This window comes from Quercus lobata, unplaced genomic scaffold (assembly GCF_001633185.2).
Source record: "Quercus lobata isolate SW786 unplaced genomic scaffold, ValleyOak3.0 Primary Assembly Scq3eQI_263, whole genome shotgun sequence".
Taxonomy (NCBI): Eukaryota; Viridiplantae; Streptophyta; class Magnoliopsida; order Fagales; family Fagaceae; genus Quercus; species Quercus lobata.
In genome coordinates, this window is record NW_022154769.1 from 34,060 (window position 1) to 45,360 (window position 11,301).

Consider the following 11,301-nt stretch of genomic DNA (forward strand, 5'->3'; position numbering starts at 1 on the left):
CTTCTCCGTAACAACTACTTTATGCATGAATATTAAATGCAAGCTTGCCCTTAAGGATATTCCAGGCAGAAAAAATGCTTTTACACAGGTTCCTACTAATTTAAACTCACAAATATTATCAAGTACAACAATGGTAACTTTCAATAAGTTAAATTCTTGGAACTAACCGGGATAAGCGCTGAGTACTACGCGATGCATGCTAGACCAATGTCCGAGAACGATAATCTCTAAATAATTCGTCTGAAAGGGTAGCTAAGTAGCGAAGGACCTTGGTTGTGCTTTTGGGGTAATATGTTGCGCCGTATCGCATCAACCCCTTTGATACTGGGGATCCGAGGGTAGACCGAGGAATCCGCGCAATCAAGGTGTTAACCCGTCTGCTAACGCGGAATTCTCTTCGGAGGGATTTCGAGGTTTACGGGCCGTAGTTTTTTTCTTTAAATAGTTGGTTCCTCATCCAAGTAGTTGGTTTCCCCATAGGCTTAAGTCCGAGGACTATGCAATGCCTTGGTTCTGTCAAAAACCTAGTTTTCATTACATCCGGGTAGTTGGTTTCCCCTGAGGCTTGGGTCCGAGGACCATGCAATGCCTTGGTTCTGTCCAAAACCTAGTTTTCATTACATCCGGGTAGTTGGTTTCCCCTGAGGCTTGGGTCCGAGGACCATGCAATGCCTTGGTTCTGTCCAAAACCTAGTTTTCATTACATCCGGGTAGTTGGTTTCCCCTGAGGCTTGGGTCCGAGGACCATGCAATGCCTTGGTTCTGTCCAAAACCTAGTTTTCATTACATCCAGGTAGTTGGTTTCCCCTGAGGCTTGGGTCCGAGGACCATGCAATGCCTTGGTTCTGTCCAAAACCTAGTTTTCATTACATCCGGGTAGTTGGTTTCCCCTGAGGCTTTGGGTCCAGGACATGCAATGAACCTGTGGCCTTGGGTCCGAGGACCATGCAATGCTTGGTTCTGTCCAAACCTAGTTTTCATTACATCCGGGTAGTTGGTTTCCCCTGAGGCTTGGGTCCGAGGACCATGCAATGCCTTGGTTCTGTCAAAACCTAGTTTCCAAACCAGGTAGTTGGGTTTCCCTTTGGGTAGTTCCCTGGGCTTGGGTCCGAGGACCATGGCAATGCCTTGATTCTGTCAAACCTAGTTTTCCACATCCAGGTAGTTGGTTTCCCCTGAGGCTTGGGTCCGAGGACCATGCAATGCCTTGGTTCTGTCCAAAACCTAGTTTTCATTACATCCAGGTAGTTGGTTTCCCCTGAGGCTTGGGTCCAAGGACCATGCAATGCCTTGGTTCTGTCCAAAACCTAGTTTTCATTACATCCAGGTAGTTGGTTTTCCCACAGGCTTGGGTCCGAGGACCATGCAATGCCTTGGTTCTGTCCAAAACCTAGTTTTCTCTTTGTATGGGGCCTTGGCTCGCCTTTAGCTCTAGGGGAGCTAGCTCTTCAGCCAAGCCCCTTGAGTTTATCTATACGGTTAACGTTACCAAGCGCCTAGCTTGTTCTGTACGAGGAGCTTTAGCTTTTAGGGGAGTCAGCTCTTCAGCTAAGCCCCTCGTCAAGAAACGTAGCCCCTAGTGAGATTTTATACTTGAACTCTATAACCAACGGTTAGATAATCGAAGAAACTCTATCGACCCACTTCCTATGCCAACACACAAGCCCTTCCCACAGACGGCGCCAATTGTAAGGACGCGTTTCATGGCGGACCGTAACAGTGTCGGGTTCGCACGTGAAAAGGCCCCTAACAATATCATTTGTAGAGCATGGGTTTGGAAGGCTAGGCCTTGATTGATAGGCGGTGGGTTTTTCACGGTGTTCGTACCAGTTTAAGTTTTCCTACACCCCTAGAGTCTTTCTCCTGGAGGTGGGCTGGGAGGCTCAGGTTTCTGGCCATTTTTCCCAACCTCTCTCTTTAGGTTGCTTATTTTTCCTTTTATATTTTCCTGCGTTCATTGTCCTTCGTCCACGTATTGGATCAACCTTTCCTAGATTGATACTTGTCCCATCAGCCCATATTCAAAGTCGTTGGGGGTGGTTGTAAAAGCCAAAGAATGCGGCTTTGTCAGGTTCAGAGCACTGAATGGCAGTAAGGGCAGCTTTCCCTGGATATTTTAGATCTTTTTTCCGAGTTTCAGTTTTATACCATTTTTACCCTTCTTTACGAGGGGGAACTTTGGGTCTGCCGAGGACTGAACTACCCTCGGTGGTACCCAAAGTCTATTTCGTTGAACTTGGGCCATAATCCTCCTCGGCTTGGCCCATAAATCATTTACACCCTACAGAATTAGTTTTAGAAAATAATATGTTTTTCTTTTTTTGTTTTTTTTTTTAAATCTAAAAAAGATATTTATTAATATTCAAGGGTATTTTTTTTCTCCAGAATTAACATTTATATTTAGTTACTAAATGAATCCATCTAAGTTTTTCTTAAACATCAAATTATATATATTTTTAAATGTAGTATTGTTTATAATATGAATTAAATTAAAATTTTGAGTATATTCAAACAATTTATATATTAATTCTTGTGAATTTCAACTCTCGAAAACCTATATAACTCTTCAGAATTAAAATTCTCAACCACTGAAAATGCCCTAAATAAACTTGTATTGAAGTGGACGATATGAAGCTTCAAGAAAAGTTTTGAATTACTGTTCTAATGATGTATATAGATGCCAAACTTGTTGAGAGCAACTGATTAAATTGACCAGGCATAAAAGATAAAATTAATCACATCTTGCATTTGTATGACAACCTGTTTTTTGTTTAATTTTGTTGTTAACTTTGTCCTATAATCTTCACTCGATATCAAAACCTTGTCTTTGTGACTGAATCACATGCTCCTAAGATATAATGTGAATGGTCCTCTTTCTTCATCTATATTGTGATATTTTTATTTGTCCATATGCAACTAGCCTAGTAGCTTAATTGGCACTCGCCATACACAAAGTACTTGGGGTCTAGGGAGGAAAGGTTTCAAGCTACTTTCAGCCGATGAGGCTTGATAGTGCAACTAGTCAGCATTGTGGGATCTAGGAGTCTAGTGAAGACAAGACTCAATAAGTTTGTTGGTAGCTGGCTCTTGGATGGTTCAAATACTTTGGGTAACATAAGCTTGGAGAATCTTTGTATATTCTTGTACTCCAACTCATTTACTAGTGGATTGTCTTTCGCTCAGAGGAGCGCAGAAAAAGTTTTTATGCCAAATTCTTCGGTTTTTCTCTTCAATTACACATTGGATGTTATCTTGGTTTGCATTCTCTTTACCTTCTGCCCTTTATCTTAATTGCGTTGTTCAATTATGTTTATCCATGTAATTGTTGAGCGGTTCATTTGATTAATTGGTTAATTACGTAAATTCCACATTAATAGTTAATTAGTCTTAATTAATCAAGTCATAATCAAATTTAGGAGTCTAAATCAGTACCTAATTCATTAGGTTTGCACTTTCAATATATATATGGGATAATGGGAATACATGTGCTAACAGTTGTAAGCTAACAATTATTAGCTTGTATTGTTCTTTTGGATTTTGGAGTGTGCTATTTTGTGCCTAGACTGGTTCGATAGGTCCATTCTATGAAGAGAACTAGACCCAACTCTCTGAACCATATCAGCTTTAGCCCCAACCAAAAGAGTATGCATTGTCAACCAAGCACTTGTCCAGAGCAACAAAAAAAAAACTCCCCTACAATTTTGTTGTGAACTTTGTTCTTTAATCTTCATTCAATATCACAACCTTGACTATGCGACTGAATCACATGCTTCTTCTGAGATATAAATTGAATGGTCCTATTCCTTCATCTATATTGTGTTATTTATATTCAAAGAACCTAGCTAAACCCAAACTCAATCCTTGATAGCAATTTGTATTTGGCTTTCTTTTCATGAGGGAGCTGTCAATTCCATGCGTTTTTAATATGGGAAAGAAAAAAACAAAAATCTTTGGATTTTGGGGCTTCAATGCCAACAACAACAACAACAACAACAAAAAAGACGAATTTTAGATGGAAGGGAAGGCTACAGTGAATTAATTGAAAGTAGACCCTGAAAATGATGTGAACAAATACCTACCAGCAGTTAGAATTATGCTAAAATAATTAGTGAAAATGCCAAACTTTCTCAAAGAAAGGAGAAAGAAAAACATTTTACTCTACTTCTCTAGAAAGCCAATTATTTTGAAGGACGTTGTCATTTTGATGTTGGACAAAAAGGAAATGTGAAAATGTAAAAATAAAGTGATATTTCTCTCATGTTAATTACATGAAGGAATATTATGCTGATCATGTGATAAATTCATGATTTAATCAATAATCATATATAAATTAAAGAAAATATTTCAATAACATAATAAATAATCAAATAAAAGAACATACATATTTTAAATTACATGAAAAATACTCATCATATAGCCCATGCTTTTATTAAAAATAAAATTACTATAATAGATTATAAAATAATTTTAAATAAATAATCAATATTATTTTAAATATATTTAAATATTCGAATTAGACCCCTATGTGTTCTAAGAGCTCTAGCTTATTAACCAATTGAATTTTTTTTTTTTTAGATTTATACCCAAAGCAAAGGATTTAATAATCAAGTTATGATTTGATCCAAATAGATTATTATGAATTGTTGTCTCAACCACAGTTATTAATCATCAAATTTAAAGACAATAATAAAAGCAATAAAAAGACACACAAGTTTGGTACTAAAATGGAAAATCAATGAATAATCTCTTCAATGGAAAACCATTTTGGGGATCTAAACCCATAGAAAATTCACTAAAAAATACAATTACAACTACATATCTACAAAACCTTTGCACAAGACTCTATTTTAACCTCAACAAATGCTCCATTTGACTTTCTATCGTAATGGCCTAGAGCTTTGGAATTTTTCTATGCAAACTTTTCCAACGACCAATCCCTGATTTAAGGTTTGTACAAAAATATTATAAATAAAACATATCACAAGCTATTTTACCATCAGAACTACATATTTTGTAGTATTGCAGCCATCTAAAAACCCTAAAAGAATAAAGAAAGATGTGAATACCTTAAGAGAAAACACACATCTAAAAGCCAAAACGAAAAACTTATAAAATATTAATTTTACTGTTAATGTTTTGATGACAATAACTAAATTAATGATTACTACAAAATTTCAAAATTTTTATATAGAGATCAGATGTCTTAATTTGGTAGAAAATAATATTTTGCATTAGATAGGTTTTAGTCACAACATATGTAAATTTCTATTACTTTTAGTTAATAGAAACTTATTAAGGATTATGAATGAAACAATTTAAAATTTGAATAATTGGGGGTGGAACCAAAGATAGAACTGTTCAAGTATAGGGTAGGAGTATTCGCATAAGCTCATGCAAAAATTCATGTATATTTTAACATAAGAACCTACTTTTTTCTATTTTATATATAATCATTTTTCAAAACACCATACATCAGAATATCTATTTTATACTATATTTAATGAAAATATAAATTTTCATGATCTTTTTAATTGTTTCTCTTTCTTCACACATAATAACTACCAATCACTCTCTTCCTTCATCCTCAAAATATGTTAAAAAATAATAAAAAACTAAATGCAAAATAAATAGTGTCAATGTAAATTAACATAATTACTATAATAACCATGTATTTTTACACAACTATATATAGACTAATGTAAGTGAATCTTGAGCTTGATTGACTAAAATGTGGTACTTTTCTATTATACAAGCATTAATAATTCCATAATACTCTCAATTCGCCTATATTGACTTATTTTCTAATTTATTACTAAATAATTAAATTACAAATTAAAAAAACTTATATCTATATTGATTTATTGAGTTAATTTTTTTTAATTATATATTTGATTATTTTTACTTAAGTTTTTTTTTTTTTTACTGGAGTTTATGTATTCTAATTAATTATATGAAATATATGACTCTATTCTTCTTCTTTTTCAGTTTAAAGTTCTCCAGTCAACTAGGATTATGAGAAAACTGAGCATAATAATGAGTCCCAATAAAATTCAACTCACAAATTAAATACTAAAGTTTTGGGAAGTTCTTTTTAGTTATATTTGTTAAGAATCCTGTGAGTAAAGAATTTCAACAACATTTTGGTAACGTATATGCAGGCTCAAACTTCATTGGAATAAAAGAAAGACAGCTAGCTGTGGAGGTGGTTAGCTATATGTACCAAAAGCTAGGAGACCCCTTGCGAGTAATAGAGAGAGAGAGAGACACACATATAATTATATATTTTGGAAGGGCCATATCACCGAACACTTTTTGTTTTTTGATTTTTGGATGTAGAGCAAATTAATAGTATGGAATATAATTCCTTTGTTGTTTTTTTTTAGGTCAAAGAGTGGAGAATATATATAATTCATCAGATTGATATTAATATAACATTTTTATGACAACGATGACACCATTTTCTCCACCATCTTCATTATTAGCAACTATTGCCCGTGCCAACAAACCTTTACCTCACTAATCACTATCACTTCGTATCAGGCTGCTGCCACTATGGCCACTATCATCAACCCATTGATATACACTATACTATAGGCACCGTTGCATCAACCATTTGGTCCTGACCAAGGGGATGGAGGCGAATCTGATAATCATACATGCATAAAGTAATAAAAGATAGTTTTAGCTTGTATTTTCATGCATGTTTAGTTCTAAACTAGTTTGGGTTATTAATTATTTCCTTCAACTCACTATGTACAAGAAAATTTATAATACTATCTATGTATTTTTTTTTTTTTAAACAAGTCCCATGATTCATTAAAATATAAAGTTATATAATTAAAACTACACATAAAGACATTTACAATATACACTTTAAACAACAAAATCTTATACTCAACACTTTAATTCAATGTGAATTTGTCATATCCATTCTACTATGTAAATTAATTGACATATTGATATTTAACTATGATGTTAATTGTAAAAATTTGAATGATTAAGTGCGCACATTGCATATACTCTAATAGTTTTTTTTTTTTTTTTTTAAAGTAGTTCTCCTCTATGGAAAAATTGAACAATGCTATTGAACCATGAGGCTTCTTAGCATATATGAGAATTTAAAGTTAATTCTCCTCATGAAAGAGTTAGCTGAGCAATGCTATTCATCAACAACAATGCCATTAACGTGCATACCCTAATACTTTATAATGGAAAACTATCCACTTATATAATATTTCAAAATTAGTACACTAATTAATTTGGATATATATTAGATGAAGTAATATAATAAATCTCAAACAAATTAAAGTGTTGATAGAAATAGAACATATATAGCTGATACATAGAGTTACTAAGTAGGTAGTGTAGGAAGAACCCTAACAAAACAAAATGAAGAGAGAAAAGGGGTCCCACATTAATCCAAGTGGGAAATGGAACCATGTGCGATCATATGGTGGTTGGCCCCTATGCTGCCCCACTAGACTTACCTTTCCCCTCCAAAACCTCAAACTGAAAACGAAAGGAAAAGAACCTCTCTAATTCAATTATTTCTAATTATATAAATATATATATATATATATATTAATTAAAATTAAAAATTAAAAATTAAAAAGAAAAAAAAAAAGCATTGATTCCCTGACCTCAAGTCTCCTCCCTCTTTTTAACACCTCCCATTTCCAATCTCTTCTTATTCTTCACATTTTTTTTCATCCTATATTCCCTTATTAATCTCTCTCTCTCTCTCTCTCTCTCTCTCTCTCTCTTACAATGTAGATATTGTGTCAGAAAATACATTCCCCTTTTGTCCTCCTGAGTTCTGAGCAAGCGGACCCTTTTGTGTCAGAAGAAAATCCCCATCTCCAACTATTGTTTTTCTTTGGATCTATCCCTAAAAGGCAACCCTTCTAGACTAGTTGGTTACACGTACAACCATAATATATCTGCATCACCCACACTAGTTTTCACACTTAATATTCTTCACAGAGTGTTTTTAGAGAGACCCTTTTGCCCAATATCAATACCCTTTTGAGTTTTGAACCCTAATCTCTTCCCAACTATGAATTCTAAGCGCTTCTCTCCTCCCTCTTGTACAATAAAATCTAGGTTCACCCGCCGCTTCCTTCGAGCCTTCTTGAAAATAAATAGGCAAAGAACTCGTACCCCATCTTCCCCCATGGAGATCTGTCAGCGATATCTAAAAGTTAAGCTTGCTGCTGATGTATCCATGGCTTCTGCTGTGGGTTCAAGGAGGGCTTGGAGTCGTGCTATGCTTGCAAAGATTCGACACGGTGTTCGTGCTGGAAGCGCTAGCTCTCTTACCATGAGAAAAAGAAAGATATATCATGGAAAGAAGTCTACAAAGGAGGTAGGTATTGTTGGCAATGCCAAGATGCTTAGAAAGCTAGTGCCTGGTGGTGAAGCAATGAATACATGCAGCTTGTTAGATGAGACCTTTCATTATATAAAGTGCCTCAGCACTCAGGTAAAGGTGATGACAAGAATTGCTGATCAAATTTGCTCTACTTGAGTTGAGTTGTGATATATTGTCAGATTTTGCGTTGAAATCAATATTCAACCAAAGAGATCTTACTGTTTGTGAAGAATAAATTCCCATCCTAATTAAGGAACACATGGCCTGAGGGATGAACTGTAAATAATTAAATAGCATTTGTATATGGTTTAATTTCTTTGTTGTGCTTCTTCTCTCTTTTTCCATTAATTATTAATATTATTTTTCTTGGTAGATGCTATATTAATTTTTATGTAATGAACTATAATGTGGGGTTAGAAACTGATGGGATTTAATACCACTTGTGGCTGAAAAGCTTGTTTTGATTCTATGCCTTTCTCCTCCCATAACTCTGCCTTTTTTTTTTTTCTTAATAATTTAATATAGTTTTCCTTAATTAAGTTTGCCTCTTTGTCTTAATGATTAACCGTAATTTTAAATTAGTTTTAGCATAGTGTTACAAGTATCAAGAGCTATATTAACATGGTTTATTTGATCAAAATAACTTTATAGCAAACTAATTTAAGACTTACAAACAAATCCATTCATTTAGAAAAGGAAAAGTACTACATAATGGTCCAATTAATACATCATTATGCTCCCTTTCTTCGAAAACCATGACCCATATGTGTTCCCTTTGGTTTTATATTTTTTAGGGTTGTCGTCCAATTGCTTCAAAAGTACACCGGCAAAATGATTTATTTATATACATATGTTAAATGCTTCTGCTTACTCATTCCTAGCTAATAGTTTTTTTTTCCCCCCATTTAATTAACTTCATTAGAGCTTTTTAAAAACCTCGTGTGAGAAAAAAACTTAGCATATTGTTATTGTATTGTTGTAAAACGTCTCACAAAAATCAAATATTTTACAATTTTCTTTTAAGCTTGTATAAATCTTAATTAGGCATACATAATGACGTGGTAACATGTGAAGCACCATAGGTCAAAGGGTGTGTTTAGATATCGCTTATTTTGCTGAAAATAATAAAAAAATAATTTTCAATTACTGTTCACACTAAAAAACATTGTTCATATACCTTGATATACTGTTCATGTCCCATGAACAGTGCACCAAGCACTGGTCCCCAAAAAAAAAAAAAAATTCAAAGGCTGAAACACAAAACGTCCAAACGTGGACATGATCCAAATGCTCACAAAGGGGTACTTAAGCTTTTTGAAGGGTGAGGCTTACAAGCTATTTGGTTCTTGTTTTTAGAAATAGTATTTTCTTTTTTAAATATCCACAAAAGCATAAAATAGTTCATAATTATGTTACCAAACTTTCTTTGGAAAAAAAAAAATTTGTAATCGGATAGTTAATTATCTTTGGAAATTTAAATAAAATTATATTTTTCTTCTCTAGCTTTTTTGTTTTCCCAACTCCAAAAAAAAAAATATATATATATATATATATTCTTTTTACTTTAAAAAAAAAAACGCTAGTTAAATTCCTAGAAGAAATTAAGATATAAATTTTGACAAGACATGAATTTATGCAAATTCTAATTAATAGTTTGAAAAGAACAAAATGAATGCTAGAAAGAAGTCTAAAACAATCGTTTAAAATTTATTGATTGATTTTACTAATTATATGAAGACGTACTTATAGCTAAGAAAATTTTCTCAGGATAAGTTGGTTAGATTTCTTTCAAATATATCATTTCAATATTTATGAAAGTATCTGAATTTAGTATTTGATTTATGTAGTCAATATATCTATTTTACATTTTTTTACCGGATAAAATGTACAAACATTCAACTAGAAATGATGATCGCAAATATATAATTTTAACCAAATTTTATTAGAAGTTTTACCACAAATTTTGTTAGATTTTAGTAACGGTACGTGAATAGGTCAAAAATAATCGAAATGATGTAATAAAAGTAAGATAACTGGGATTTGGGATCATATATCAGAACTCATAAACTTGAAACTTCATATATACCATTAGAGCTTAACAGCATGAGGTACGCCTTTATGTTCAGTCTTCTTGTAATATTTTTGTTCTTTTTAACCTACTCAAGTTTTGCCTATTCATATCATCAACATCTGCATTAGATTTCCATGTCGATCAGGACATAATTTGCTTCAAATACATATAAAACAAATGTTCCAAAACTACCAATTTTTCATCTGGTTTATTCTATTCAACCTAAAAAAAAAAAAAAAAATTCTCTGAAAAAATTAAGGTATTTTGGAGAAACTCCTCTAATTGTGTGTATTTGTTTTGTAACATGGAAATTTATTGTGGAATAAAGCGGAAGCAACAAAATAAGACAAAGGAAATAACCATATTACAAATATATAGGCTAAACATCATCTTTTTTTTTTTTTGGGGTTAAAAGATGATTCATTAAAACAAACTAAACACAACACACACAGCACCCTCAGGACAGAGCCTATTACAAAACCTGCCATCCAAGTCTTTCCTAAAGATTTCTAACACGTCCACTGGCGGACTACTAAAAGCACAATAATTTAATTGAGACGTGGTTTCCATAGTTATTGTTAGAAATATATATTAAACATATATTAGCCCAATATAATAGGCCCAAGCCCAGTCCTGCTTGTACTAGTAGTCTAGGGTTTAGTCGCCTTTATATACTCATGTTAGGGTTCATTGTAACATAGGAGGTTATTGTACTACACTCTCATACAAAAAAGATGTAGCCCTTAAGGGATTCCTCCGTGGATGTAGGCCGTCAAGGCTGAACCACGTAACCCTCGTGTTCTCAGTATTTCTCTTCTATGCTTCCTCTTCCGCATCCACTTTAGCATACATAACATGG

The 11,301-nt window shown here is 33.4% G+C and overlaps 1 protein-coding gene across 1 annotated transcript; it reads left to right on the forward strand.

The window, feature by feature from the left end:
• Positions 1-7,709: 7,709 nt before the first annotated feature.
• LOC115973304 (transcription factor IBH1-like) lies at positions 7,710-8,838 on the forward strand. Its single transcript, XM_031093557.1, has one exon. It carries the CDS (start codon positions 8,057-8,059, stop codon positions 8,525-8,527), a length of 471 nt encoding a protein of 156 aa, XP_030949417.1. The 5' UTR covers positions 7,710-8,056; the 3' UTR covers positions 8,528-8,838.
• The last annotated feature ends 2,463 nt before the right edge of the window (positions 8,839-11,301 follow it).